This window comes from Pipistrellus hanaki (assembly GCF_964339955.1).
Source record: "Pipistrellus hanaki genome assembly, chromosome: 3".
NCBI classification, from domain to species: domain Eukaryota; kingdom Metazoa; phylum Chordata; class Mammalia; order Chiroptera; family Vespertilionidae; genus Pipistrellus; species Pipistrellus hanaki.
Genome location: NC_140505.1, coordinates 129,008,796 through 129,023,273, shown reverse-complemented (window position 1 = coordinate 129,023,273; position 14,478 = coordinate 129,008,796). Strand labels below are relative to the sequence as shown.

The following is a 14,478-nucleotide window of genomic DNA, read 5'->3' as shown; positions in this document are numbered from 1 at the left end:
TGCAGAAGATGGGCAACCAGCTCAATGAAGATAAGGGTACACACCATCCTGAAGGTCCCCGAGATTTGTTTTAAAATGACAAGTCCTAGACAAATTGTGTACTCCGTGCTCTTTCTCTTCCCAATGAGCCATGGCCATTTCCCCTTCTCAGGTTAGAGCCTCGGGCATTGGGGGGTTGGGGAGGGAGGCATGGAGAGCGGTCTGTGTCCTTCCACCTGGGACTCTTACCTCTGTCTGCACCATGTGAACCCTGTGAAGCCTTAGGTCATGCACTGCTCCATAGATGTCCACAGAGTCTTTGGAGTCTAACTGCTGGAGGATTCGGTCCAGCGCGATGAAGGTTCCAGTCCTCCCCACACCGGCACTGGAAGAGAAGTGGAAGGAAGGCTGAGCCTTTCAAGAGGGCACCCAGAGACTAGCGAATCTTTCTTTCCCCTTCCAAGTTATGGGAGGCTGTAGGAACACTTCTTTCTCTCCACGTGCTCTCTCAAAGAAATGCAACCTAGAGCCCCAGCCTCTGCCTCTTTTCCTCACCTCCCCCACCCCCTGGGGTAGGCACTGCTCTGCATGTGGTGTGTATCATTTCCAGCCATGTTTTTATACTTCTCCTGCATCCACAAACAATATCATCATTTTATGTGTTTCAAAAATTTACTAAGATGATAACATGTTTCATGTAGTCTTCTGCCAACTTTCCCACTCAGTATTATGTTTTGAGCCTTACCCATGTCATTACCCATATACATATATACTTTCTTTTAACAACTTTACAGAGTTCCTAAATCACTGCTAATCCATCCACCGCTAGTCCATTCCCTACTGTTAAAGGTACTCAGATTCTCTGTTAAAGACCACGTCGCTGTGGACACCATTGGCACACATGTGGGCATTTGCTGGGGCTGATATGTAGAGGTAGAACTGCATATCATAGGGTGTGAACCCCTCCAACTTCTCTAGAGATTGACAATTGCTCCCCAAAGTGATTGTCTAATCTGGGGATTTTTGCTGCACGTATTTCTAAGAAAAAGAACAGTTCTCCAGCGGTCCTGGGTAAACATGCCTGCCACTCCTCAGAAGGCAGGAAGCTCGTGAGGACCTCACATTCCTATTAAAAGCATCAGGGTTCCAATGACATATAGAAGCAGGGCTCCCAGGGTGCAGGGCTGATTGGGAGAAAGTGAGTGCCTCTGACATTTCTCACTGTAGCAATTCCCTGCTCTGTATTTATTAGTGCCATTCAGTTAGGACTATCAAAGTGTAGCTGCAAACATTAATTATGTAAACACTAGGCGAGAGAGAGAGAGAAAGGTGGATTGCTAGGTTGATTTTATGGACACACAGTAGTCCGAAGCCAAGAGAATTCACAAGGGAACTTAAATTTAAGAACAAAACTGGGTGCTACGGATAGCAGGTGCTACTCAACTGGGAGGGAGGGCTAGAGCAGGGTCTTAATGGACAGTTAAGGTTATTATAGATGGAGGAGAGAGAGAAGACCCTTGCAAGGATAAGAAGCAAGAGTAAGCGTATGCCGTCTTCATTCTGGCTAGAGTGGGTGGGGGTTCTGGGAACTTGGATGGGGGATGGAGAGCCTGGAAGTCGCATGAGGACTCGGCATTTTGTACAGAAAGAGAAAGAGCAAGAGAACAATGGTTGTTTGTGAAGAAAGATCTAGCTGGGCAGAGGGAGGCAGTCTTCCAGGCTCTGCTTTATTTATAATTTGATATCACTGGGCCCGGTGCCATGTGCCAAATTATCTTTGATTTGAGGGAGAGAGAAGGATGAAGAGTGAGGGTGAGAGAGAGGAGGGTGAGAGAGAGGAGGTATGTGAAGGAAGCAGGAAAGGAGAGAGAAGTTGGGGGAAAAGGAATGAGGTTGGAGAGAAGTGAGCTAGCAACATCTGAGCCTAGACTCCTCCTCCTCCCACCCGCTCCCCACCCTCCTGCCTTTTCCAGCCTGCCTGGTGTCATTTCATTGGCTGTGAGTACCTGCAGTGCACCACGGTGGGCCCGGCCCCGGGTGTCCTGTTGATGTAGTCCCTGACTGTCCTCACAAACTGGATCAGGGACTGGGTGGTCTCTGGCACTCCGTGGTCCGGCCACACTGTATAGTGGAAGTGGCGGATGAGCCTGTGTGCGTCGAGCTGCTCCTCCTGTAAGAGCAGAGAGGAAAAGAAGAATAATGATACGAATAGTCAAAACCGGTTTGGCTCAGTGGATAGAGCGTCAGCCTGCAGACTGAAAGGTCCCAGGTTCGATTCTGGTCAAGGGCATGTACCTTGCTTGTGGGCACATCCCCAGTAGGGGGTGTGCAGGAGGCAGCTGACTGATGTTTCTCTCTCATCGATGTTTCTGGCTCTCTATCCCTCTCCCTTCCTCTTTGTAAGAAATCAATATGAATAATAAAAAAAGAATAATAAGGCAAAGCTTCCAGTTTGACAGCTGTGCCCAACCAGGAACACCTATGGGCTGCAAAGACAGGAGAGGAACCAGCAAATATGTGATTCCCAGGTGACCTTCATCTTTCCAAGCGGGGCCATTCAATGGAATCAGACAAACCAACGCACACTGCATATCCTAAACTCCCGGATGGTCCACTCGGGCAGCACAGACTCCGAGAGCATCTGCAGGATGAGGTCCCCGTAGTAGAGTGAGTCCTGGTCCGCTGGCCAGTAATGGTCACACTTCACCTAGAGGAAAACAAGCAGGAAAAAAAGTGAGCCCGGAAACGTGACTCCTCCGTGAACCTGAACTTTCCCTCCTGGAAAGGTCTTCCTGAATGGGAATCCAGCATCAGCTGCTAAAGCCATTTGGCGTCTGCTCTGCATTAACCTGCTCGTGGCCGGCGCTGGAGCCCAGCTGCTGCTGCCAGTGAAGGGGAGACACTCGTGGTGGGAGGAGCGAACCCCAACCTCTGACTCATTCACCTTCCAGGCACAGTGGGTCATGGCTGAGGTTTCGCTTTAACTTCCTTAGCATTTCAGCTTCATTAGCAGATAGGAACATCTTAACACGTTCCTTTTGAAGAACATCCTAGCTGGGCAGAGGGAGGCTCTGACTTCCAGGCCCTGTTTTGTTTATAATTTGATACCACTGTCCTAACCTGGGCCCTGTGCCCTGTGCCAAATGATCTTTGAAAAGTCTGAACATTCATCTAAGCTCAAAATTACATGGAGAAAGACAGGAGAAAGAGGATTAGGAACATATATTATTGACCACAGGTACTAGGCACAATCTCTCTTTCAATCCTCCAAGCAACCATATAAAGTAGAGGAGTATAAGTGAGTTACAATATGCTTACTTAATTTTTCCAGTTAACTATTTTCCTTTGTTTCTGAAGAAACAACCTAAGTTCAACCTAAAAGGAGGGGCGGAGCCAATGATCCCGACAAGGCGTCTCCTGTCACCAAACACTGGAGGTCGGAGCGACGGCTGGCCAGTTCATCTTTCTGCGTCAGGGCACTTCTGGTGTTCCCAGTCCTCAAGGGAAGACACCTTGGACTGAAACTTCAGACCCAAGACCCAAATTGGGCCTCACCTCACAGAGCCTTGTTGAACTGGGTGGTGTGATTCACTAACAGAATTCTTTCTAGTACGACCCTTACTTAGCTTTGCAGGAGTTAACTCCTGATGGTGGGGAAGAGCTCCCTCCAGATGGCGGAAAGCAGAGTTGGAAGTCAGGAAGAGTGTTTACTCACTCGGCCCTTCTCCACACATTGGGTCACCATGACAATGTTGTGAACATTCTGTTCCCACGCCATTTTCCAGAAGTCATCCTTAGTGCCAGGAAGAGGTCCCTGAGTAGCAATGTATTCTCTTCTGAAGTTGTTGCCCTGCGATGAATTTACAATATGGACAGTCAGAAACAATAGGCCTCTTCAGAACCATAAACAAAGAGCGAGCTGCTGACACGATGATGTGTAGGTCTTGGCCAGGCCCCTGATGAGAAAAAGATACTAACACAAGTGTCAAGGCTTGGGAGCAGGAAGGACAAAGGCTGGAATGTCGAACTATTGTTAAGAGCGAAATTCCTTTTTATTAGGCTGGTCTATTCTAAAAGGCAAGGGAGGGAGGACTGAAGTGATAACCTAGAAAACACTTAATCCGAAATTTTGTGTGTGTGTGCGCGTGCACACACATGCGTGTATAGGTGTGTTTGAGGGATAGATTTTAATCAGGCTCTTTCCCTATTTAATGGAGAAGCTTGTAGTCCTTTTAGATAACTGACCCTGGAATGTTGGTAAGAGAGGTCATGCAAAGGAAACTTAAGGAAATATATATCACTGACTATTGAGCACCTACCTGGTAACATGCTGTGGGCCAGGACTTTCTTAGATCTTATTTAATCTTAATCACAACTCTACAGTTAGGATATTTCCACCCACTCATTTTGTACCTCAGCAATACAGAACTCCTGGCAGAACCTCGTGGAAGCTCTTTCTCTCCTTCCTTCTTCTCAGGGCCTCTACATTCTGTCACCTCTGCCACTCCCACGCCTCGCCCACACAGACATTGCCTCTCATCTGGCTATTCCTTATTTACCCTCCAAGTCTCAGCCTGTTGCCTGCTGAGCTTTCCTCTATCTTCCTATCTGCTGAACGATGTTTTCCTGCTATAGCAACTTCAAACCACTTTCTACTCAGACAGTGATCCTTAGACAAGCGTCATGGGCTCACGTAACAGCCTGTGAGGAATGCAGAGTCCCAGGTCCCGCCCCTACCCTGTTGGATCAGAATCTGCATTTTAACAATGATGTGGAGGTGTGTTTCTCAGGGCACAGCCTGGTCACGTCCTGATGCCCCAACTCTCCTGAGAGTTCTTTGAGGGTCAGATTCTATCTCACCAGATTCCTATGCATGGCTCAGTATTTGACTTATAGTCATCACTGAACAAGAAGTACTCATTGAGTGAAAGAATAATTATTTGAGATCCATATTATCTATCCTCATTGTTTAGAAAAGAAAATGGAGGTGACATAATTTGTCCAAGGTTGCAGAGTCTAATAAAGGGCAGAGATGGGACTAGAACCTGGATCTGTCTGATCTCAAAGCTACTTCCACTGTAGGGTGCTATAGGAAGTTAGCAAGTTGACAGCCAGAATCTGAGCCCAAGGGTTTGACATAACCTTGGAGCTGTGTCTGTGGTTTTCAACAATCCAAGTAACTTTGAATCAGCTTCCCTACTTAGGCAGCCTTAGCGGGGGTGGTCCAATGTCTTTAGGGAGCTCTCTAGTCTCCACCTAGGGCTGCAGCGAGGAAATGACCTATGAGAAAGCATCCTGGGCTCATTAAAATCTCTTGTGACTGTAGCCATTGTGAAAGATGGGTCTTAGCAGCGATTAAATGGACACGCTGTGTTTTATGGCAATCAGGCACAGTCTTGCCTGAGAGTGTAATAGCATGTAGGAGGAGAGGTATCTCCAGTGTGGCCACCCGTCAAAGCTTCACTAGGCCCTGCAGCCTAGAGGGGCACTCACAGGGATGTAGCTGGCATTGATGTAGTCAGAGCACGGGTCGTCATCCACATTGGACAGCTTCACCCGAGAGGCATCATCTGGAAGGAAGGTTATTGAGACAGATTTGCCACTGAGTCTTGGTGTGATTTTTCTTCGCTTATGGAATGCTGATCCCCACAAGGGCCCCATAAGGAAGAATCCTCATCTCCACCTTGCAAATGAGGCTCAGGCAGGATAACTCGCCCCAGATTGCATAGGTGGTTCATAAACACACTAACAACCAAATGCCTTTTGCAGTCCCCTCTGCGCTTTCCTCTGGAACACTACTTGTGACCCTATGACATTTGCCCAAGGAGTGGCCAGCTCCTTCTTATTGCTGACATGAATATAATCCAGAAAAGCCACCTTCCGTTGCTCCAGCTAATAGAATGAGGATAATTAAAATATGTAATAATTATTTAATACCAGTTGCTAACTGGAGTCTTTATTAGATAAACTTAGGTTGGCCTTTGCTGTTGGCCCCGTTATTGCTCAGAGGCCTCCAAAAAGGAGCAGTAGGACCACATGGTGAAATTTCAACAGTAGAAGAGGCCTCTCGAAACCAGAATTGAAGCTTGTTGTTACCCATGTGGAGGGAGGGGCGATAACACCCACCCCATCCCCTTTTTAAAGGCATTCAAAGCCTCAGCTCTCCCTAATCCACCCGTACCACATTTCTTTTGCCCATTTAATTCCTGGAAAAGAGGAGGAATGGCTAGAGGAAGACAGTATTACAAACTTCAGCACAAAACTCACAGGGCAGTATATTGTTGTATCGATTTTTCCCTCTGTTCTCTGGCAAGAGTGCAATATCACACGGTTGATTTCGACCCACGTCTTTTAAGTCCTATTAGGTAAAAAATAAATTTGCAAGTAGAGAATATGAAATAGAAGAAGATAAATCATACAATCCTTGAGGTGGATTGCAATATGAGAATACGTACACTAGCTACTGTTCATGGAGTGCCCACTATTCTGTAGCATTAGCTCTGGCCCCCACAGCGGTTCCACTGGAGGTATTCTCATCTCCACTTCATAGAGAAGGCTCAGACAGGATAACTAACTTGCCCCAGGTCACATAGGTAGCAAGTATGGGAACAGAATCCAAAGTCTGGGCACTTTTCCACCAAAGCCCATTATTTCCCAGTCAAGCAAACGGCCAGGGTAAGTATCTGAGAGCCTTAGGTTTGCATTCACAATTTGTTCATTCTTTCTTACCATCGGATTCAGATAGCACTTTGCTGCACAAATCTGGAGATGAAATGGCCTGTGAGATTATGTTGTGTGGGGAAGAGATTCAGGCATAAAAGAGCACACAGCTGAGATCCTACGTGTCATCCTAACCCCTGAGCCCAATCCGCCTGTCATTTTACAGGAAAGCTCGGGAGGCAAATTCTGCCGAGGACTAGGGGGCCAAAGCATAATCGCATCTGAGTCGTACCTCGTACTCCTTGGATAGAAGGTAGTTGGAGTCAGCCTGCAGCTTCATGAAGTGCCCTTCAAACTGATTTACTTTTATTGGGCTAAAATAAAATATGACAGAAGGAAAATTACTGAAGGAAACATGCCATAACCAGTTAGAGCTCTATTTCAAAAGCAGATATGATAGTAATGAATGAATTTTCTCTCTTACCAAGAAGTTTTCCGGTTCCTGTGAAAGGAAGCCAAGAGAAGAAAGACCTGGTTAGTAAATCTCATGCAATACAATCAACTCAGCTTTCAGTAAACGGTGTGAAGGAAGGTGTGGTGCTCACCCTTTCTGGCCCAGGTTCAAGTGGACAGACAACGGCCGATCCCGGCGGATGCTCAGTTGGGCAGAGGGCCTTTCTCGACCATGGCTGCAACATAAGGGAGAGGACTCACATTCTAATTAGGAGACACATTACATTAGGACTTCAACACATTTTCAATTTATGGTAAGGCTGTGCGTGCTTGTGCCCAGGTGGGTTTTTCAGTATTCACGTAGATTTACACCCAGCCAGTGTCTCTTTGAGGAGGGGCGGGGAAGAGAGGAAGAACATAAAGAAGAAATAGATTTCCCCCCCCTCAGAAACGGATCTCTGCAGTAGCTGGAGATTTTTCTTCTGGTTTTTGGCTACAGGTCACAATCACTTCCCACACTCTCAATAAAACTTTCCTTAAAAAAACCCAGCAAACCTTAGATGCAAGACATGACATCAAGAGAGAACACGGTGTGCCAAATAAAAGAAATTCCCTAAGAGGAGAGAGTGTGGCTTTGGGACCACATGCTTTGGTTCCTTTTGGTCTCTCCTTAAATTAGCACAGCAGCTATGAGCCACAAAAGGGTGATGTCAGCCATACTTTTCAGCATATTTCAGAAAAGTGGTTGGGTACCCAATTTGCACACATCTCTGTCTTCATGAGGAGATGGAACCACACACAACATGTTGTGTTTTTTTTCCTGTGCAAAAGGTGTTGTTTCACACTCAAATATAGCTTCACACAGCCCCCTCGGCGCTTGGAGAGGGCAGAACGCATCAATGATGTGTAGAGAGACAGACAAAAGTGAGTCCCGGTTTTAGGGCTTGACTTTTGTTTTTCTTGAGAAGCAAAGGTGATTTAATCGAGAGAAAGTAAATGATCTTCCCTTCTTACTGTTCAGGCCGAAGGGCGTTTTCAGTTGCATGTTTAAGGCTGTGGGCCCAATCACTCAAGGGGTCTGTGTACTCACCTCGTCCTCCGCCTGCAGATGAACAGGGCAACAACGGCCACCAGCATGCCGATTAAGAACAGACCAGCACTCACGCCTTCAATCACTCCAAAAAGAGGCTCTACAGTGATACACATGGAAACAACAAGCCAGGTGGGCACATTAGTGCTAACAAACCAGGGGGATAGAAGCACTACCCCCCCAGGACCATTATTAAAGAAGAATTCAAATGATGCCCACACTGAGGCAGTTCCTATCTAAAGTATGGGGAGTATGCCGCAGAGAAGAAGAAACGCTGGTGGGTCATTGTATTTTTAAATAAATAATGTTATTGAGCTTTTAAATAAATTTTGGACTTGTTTGTGCTTGTATATAAAGCTTGGGGCCCTTAAGAGAAATGCCAGCAGTTTGCCACCAAAATAAAAATGTTATTTCATTTGTATAAAACAAGTTACAGCATCTGAGACTTTAGCCAATCCAGTGCATTGCTTATGAGTTATTTTAACAAAATTTTATTTTTATTTTCTGGTATAATACTGCCACTGGGAGTCTAAGCACAGGTAAGAGTGGCCCTTTTTTAAAAATAGTTTTATTGAAATATAATTAACGTGTCATACAATTCACCAGTTTAATTGTATAATTTAATGATTTTCAGTATAGTCACAGAGTTTTGCAAATATCATCTCATACAATTTCATAACATTTTCATCATCTCTCTCCCCCCACCCCCCTCCACCCCTTTGCCAAGAAACCACGTGCTCTTAGCCATCATTCTCTATTCTCTCCTCTCCCTAGCTCTGGCAACCACTAATCTTTCTGTCTTCATAGATTCACATATTCTGGACATTTTACATAAACTGAACCATAAATACGTGTTCTCCTGTAACTGGCCTCTTTCACTTAGCGTAATGTTTTCAAGGCTCAGTCATATTGTAGCCTTGATCAATATTTCATTCCTTTTTATGGCTCAATGATATCTCACATTTTGTTATTCAACCATCCATAATGGCTATTTGGGTTATTATGAATAAAGCTGCTACAAACGTGTGTTTACAGGGTTTTGTGTGGACATAGGTTTTAATTTCTCGTGGGTATATATTCAGGAGTGGAATTGCTGGACTAGATGGTAACTCTAGGCTTAACATTTTGAGTAACTGGACAACTGTTTTCCAAAGCAGCTACACCGTTATTCATTCTCACAAGCAATGCATGAGGTTCCAATTTCTCCATTTCCTGGCTAACACTCATTACTGTCTTCTGGATTATAGTCATTCTACTGGGTGTGAAGTGGTTTCTTACTGTGGCTTTAATTTACATTTCCCTAATGACTTAGGATGTTGAGCATCTTTTCATGTGCTTATTGTTATCTTCTTTGGAGAGATGTCTATTCAGATACTTTGTTGTTTGTCTTTTTATTATTGAGTCGTAAGTTGGGAGTTCTTTACATACTCTGGATACTACACCTTATCAGATATAAGATTGGCAAGTAGTCTCTCCTATTTTGTGGTTTCACTTTCTTCATGGTCTCCTTTGAAGAAAAAAGTTTTTAATTTTGATTAAGTCCCATTTATCTATTTGTTCTTTCATTGCTGTGCTTTTGGTGTCATACCTAAGAAACCATTTCCTAACTCAAGGTCACAAAAATGTGCTCCTTTGTTTTCTTTTAAAAATTTTATTGCCTCAGCCCTTACATTTAAGTCTAGGAATTAGCCCATATTTGAAGTTTCATTTTACGCCCTTGGATTTTTTTATTCAATGTTGCTTTTCAAGACTCATCAAATCAACACAATCATCTTTCATTTAAGGTGGTTAATATTCTTTTTTTTAAAAAAAATATATACTTACTACCTTCCTTTACTGAAGTCAATATAATTTTTACTGTATAACAATATTTCAAAGAGCAAAGACCTGTGTTTACAAAGCCTTAACTTAACATTAAGTTATAAGCAAACATGTCTCAGTCGTCTTGTGTTCTGATCTCTTTTTGGCTTAAAAAGTGGGAGATTATGCCTATACTTGGCATAAATAGATGGGGGTGTTAGTGAGGCTGAGTCATTTTTGTCCTGCAGCATGACAGACTGTTTTAGCTGTAAAGAATTTCCTGAGACCAAGGACCATGAAACATGGGCTTTAGGGAAAGACTGGGGCAGGTCATGGTAACGAGGAAAAACCTGCTGAAAAATGATGCTATTCTCAGCCTTACTGAAACATTTCAAGGCAGTGTGGTGTACAGGTTAAGGATGCAGGCAGAAAGGGCCAGAACACCAGCTCTCTCTTCACCAGCTCTATTAGGCTTTGTTCAGCATGGTCAGTGAAAGTGTCCTTGATAAGTCCAGAAATCTGAGTTCCTTTAACTCTTGGTGCCTCAGGTTCTCACCTTTAAAATGGGGATGATAACAGTATCCACCTCAAAAGGCTGTTGTTAGGCTTGGACATATCATTTTATGCACAATGCTTAAAACTACCTCCACAGAGCAGGCAACCCAGTAAATACTAGCTGTCACTATTACTCAGGCTTTTCCTCTGACATACAGGAGAAATCTCTTTCATAAATTTATGTAAAGCCTTTTAAGTTAACATTTTTTATAGTGTGAAAACAACATATAACAAGCAAAAGGAAAAAAATCTGCCTATAATCCCGCTACTTTGAGATATTCATTATTAATATATTGCTATTTTTTCTTCTAGGTTTAAAAAAAATATTTCTACAATATGTATGTACATGTATGCCTTTGAAAGCCTTTTGTATCTATTTATATTTTGACCTGTGAAAGCTCTTTATTTAAATGCTTTCCTCCCACTATTAAAAATTTATCTTCAATAAGGATTTGGTACCTCTTTAAAAAATCTGGTACTTCTACCTTTTCTAGATTAATTCCCCTTGGATCTGTTCTCCTACAGAAGTTGTGAATTCCTTGAATCTGCATCAATCCACATGCACATACAGATTAGCTTCCAAGTGAAAATAAATGTTCCCCCCACCATCAGCCAAGTTGTAGACCTCCCCACGAGAGGACCTGTGGGTGACGGTGGTTGGAAGAATATGTGGGAATGGACAGGTTAGCCTTACCTGACTCGGTGGTGATAGGCAAAGAGAAAAAGGTGTCTGAATAGAGTGGCTTTGTGAATTCCTTTAGGTCCTCATCAAACAGCTGTGTAAAAGCCCGAATACTGATTCTGAAAAGGAAACATTTATTTAGGTACAAATTAGTGGCTGACCACAGTAGGGCTGACTGAAGAACGTGTTCAAGGAGAAACAGGGTGGGGACCTATCGATATGTATGTAGGGTCGGATGTGAGTAATGGAATCAGACAGACTTGGGCTCATTCATTCATCCATCAAATATTTATGGAGCCCCTATTGTGTGCCAGACCCTGTTCCAGGGGCTGAAGATACTGCAAGGAAGAAAGTAAAAGTCCCTACCATCCCAGAGGTTACATTTTCATGGAAGGCATCAGATAATACATATACAAATACATTATGCTGAATAGTGACATGAACCATTAAAAAGACAGCAGCAGAGTAAGGAAGATGGAAATCAATGGGTATGGGACTGCTTTATTCATCATGGTCAATGAAAGTCTCTTTGACAAAAGGAAATCTGAGGAAAGGAAGGAGGGAACCATGGCTGCATTTCAGATGGGTGCAAGGCTCTGAGGCAGGAACATGCACTGGTACAAGGAGGCCAGCGTGGCTGAAGCACAATATATGAATGATGGAGAGGTAGAAGATCAGGTCAGAGATTTACTAGTACATGGCACCATGGGAGACCCAGAAGGTCAGGTGAGGATTTTGGCTTTTGTTCTGAGAGACCAAGAAAGCCACTAGGGGGTGCTATCAGGATCATTCTGGCTGGCTGCTGCAGCCAGGGGGCAGCAGTAAAAGAGGACAAACTAGCCCTAGCTGGTTTGGCTCAGTGAATAGAGCGCCTGCGAACTGAAAGGCCCCAGGTTCCATTCTGGTCAAGGGCACATGCCCGGGTTGTGGGCTCCATCCCTAGAGGGGAACTTGCAGGAGGCAGCCAATCCATGATTTTCTCTCATCATGGATGTTTCTATCTCTCTCTCTCCCTCTTTCTTCATCTCTGAAATCAATTAAAATTTTTAATTGATTATATATATATATATATATATATATATATATATATATATATATATATATATATATATATATATATATAGACAAACTATTCGGCAGGGAATTGCTCAAGTCCAGGTGGGAGATATGCTGGCGTGGACCAAAATGTTGTCATATTTATAGTGATAAGTGTTGGATATTTCAAAGAAAGAGCTGAAAGGTTTGCTGATGGATGTGCAGTTTGAAAGGGTTGAGGCAAGGATGACTCCATATGATCTGTCTGATGAGCAACTGGAGGAACTGAGGTGCCATTTACTAACATCAAGGAAGTCCGTGGAGAATGTTGAGGGTTTGGGAAGTACAGAGTTCATTTGTGGGAGCAGTAATTCTGAGGTGCCTATTAGAGCACTCCAATGAGTCAAATGTCAGTATTATCAGTATTACTGTAATTGTTGACATCTTACTAAAATAACTACATATACAGATAACATTTTACATAGAACATTACATTACACATAAAATTATGTATCTTCCCATCTTTTTGGCACTAGTTATTTTCTAAAGAGCCTTTTATATAAAAATATTTTAATGTCATTGTCATAAAGTGTACTTAATGCCTCCTTTATATCTACTTGCTGCAGTTATAAAGAGATACATGCTCACTACTCTTAAAAACTAGAAAAACAATGTAAAGAAATAAGGCAAATAATAAAAGAAGAAAGCACATATTCAACTGCAAATGAGGAACACTGCAATTTGGAGGAAACTGTGTGTTTGGGCATAAGGAGTGAGGTGGCCTGGAGCACAGGGTTCCAAATGGGGGGACAGTATGAAATCAAGAGGGAGAGCCAGCAAAAGACCACCTGGGAGAAGAGAGGTCCATATAGAGATAAGTGTGATAGTCCAGGCCAAGGACATGGAGCCTTGGTCTCGGGCAGTGACAATGAGAACAGAAAGAAGACTGAAAGGCACTGAGAAGAGATGATAGATAAGACCCAGTCTGAAGAGGAGATGAGGGAAATTAAGATGGTTCTAGGCCTATCCTGTGTTGTTAAGTAGTTAGAGCATAGGCCCTTGTACCAAAGGGTCACCAGTTTGATTCCTGGTTAAGGGTACATACCTGGATTGCACGTTAGATCCCTGGCCCCAGTGAGGGCGTGTGCAGGAGACAAATAGTTGATGTGTCTCTCTCACACCTATGCTTCTCTCTCTCTCCCCCTCCTCTCTTCCTCCCACTCTTTCTGAAAATCAAAGGAAAAATATCCTCAGGTGAGGATTAAGATTTTAGCTCAGGGCATTGGAAAGAAAAATGGCCTCACTGATAGAAATGAGAGCGAGACTAGAGAAAGAGGATAAGCTTTGCTTGGCTATATGGGCTAGAATGACAGTGAGACTCATTTAGAGCTCTCCAGTTGACATTTGGAGTTATTTCAGTCACCTGGGCTGGAGAGCTGCTGAGGTAGCTGTCCATGTGCCCATGAGGGATGTGCCTGATCAGCTGGCCCTAAATTCAACAAGCAAGCAAGGTGCAGCTCCTAAAACACAGAACAAGAACCTCAGCCTGGAGGAAAGGCCTACATGTAATCTCATGTTCTCTGGGTGAGTCAGGTCCAGTTATACTCAATTTTGGAGATCACAATTTAGGAAGATCATTGGGGTGATTGACCAGGATGATGACAGAGAAGGCTTAGAGGAACATGATAGCTGACTTCAGATTTAAGGAAAATTGCATGTAGAAGAGGAAACAGACAGGACTGAGAGACAAGACTGAGCCCAGTGGGCTGGAGTCACAGAGCTGTAGTTCAGGAACTTGAAGTCACTCTTCAGCATCTAGAGTAGGAGCCACATAGGTAGTGAAGGGCTCTCAGCAGAGGCTGGAGGAAAACCAGCTCCGAGGAAAGCTGCGGAAGAGATCTGCTGCACTAAGTTAAGATTGGCCTGGGCCACCTCTTGAGTTCTTTCTAACTTGAGATTCTCGGACTATAGGTTTACTGATAAAGTATCAGGCTTAAGAAAACAGAAACACCCATCAGAAAGGATATTTTCACCCCTATATTCATAGCAGCACAATTCACCATAGATAAGATTTGGAAACAGACTAAATGCATATCAGCAGATGAGTGGATTAAAAAACTGTGGTACATCTACACAATGGAATACTACGCTGCTATAAAAAAAGAAGAAACTCTTACCATTTGCAACAGCATAGATGGACCTGGAGAGCATTATGCTAAGTGAA

The 14,478-nt window shown here is 43.7% G+C and overlaps 1 protein-coding gene across 3 annotated transcripts in view; it reads right to left on the bottom strand.

Annotated features, from left to right (window-relative positions):
- PTPRB (protein tyrosine phosphatase receptor type B) overlaps positions 1-14,478 on the bottom strand; it is a 105,482-nt gene that overhangs the window by 15,174 nt on the left and 75,830 nt on the right. For all 3 annotated transcript variants that reach the window (XM_084878876.1, XM_084878877.1, XM_084878878.1), the window contains 11 exons: positions 11,232-11,338; positions 8,183-8,282; positions 7,245-7,328; positions 7,124-7,141; positions 6,932-7,013; positions 6,247-6,337; positions 5,473-5,549; positions 3,695-3,829; positions 2,564-2,686; positions 1,986-2,149; positions 229-364 (listed from right to left, as the gene is read on the bottom strand). In XM_084878876.1, the coding sequence (XP_084735002.1) occupies positions 229-364; positions 1,986-2,149; positions 2,564-2,686; positions 3,695-3,829; positions 5,473-5,549; positions 6,247-6,337; positions 6,932-7,013; positions 7,124-7,141; positions 7,245-7,328; positions 8,183-8,282; positions 11,232-11,338 (1,117 nt within the window). The remainder of the gene's footprint in view (positions 1-228; positions 365-1,985; positions 2,150-2,563; positions 2,687-3,694; positions 3,830-5,472; positions 5,550-6,246; positions 6,338-6,931; positions 7,014-7,123; positions 7,142-7,244; positions 7,329-8,182; positions 8,283-11,231; positions 11,339-14,478) is intronic.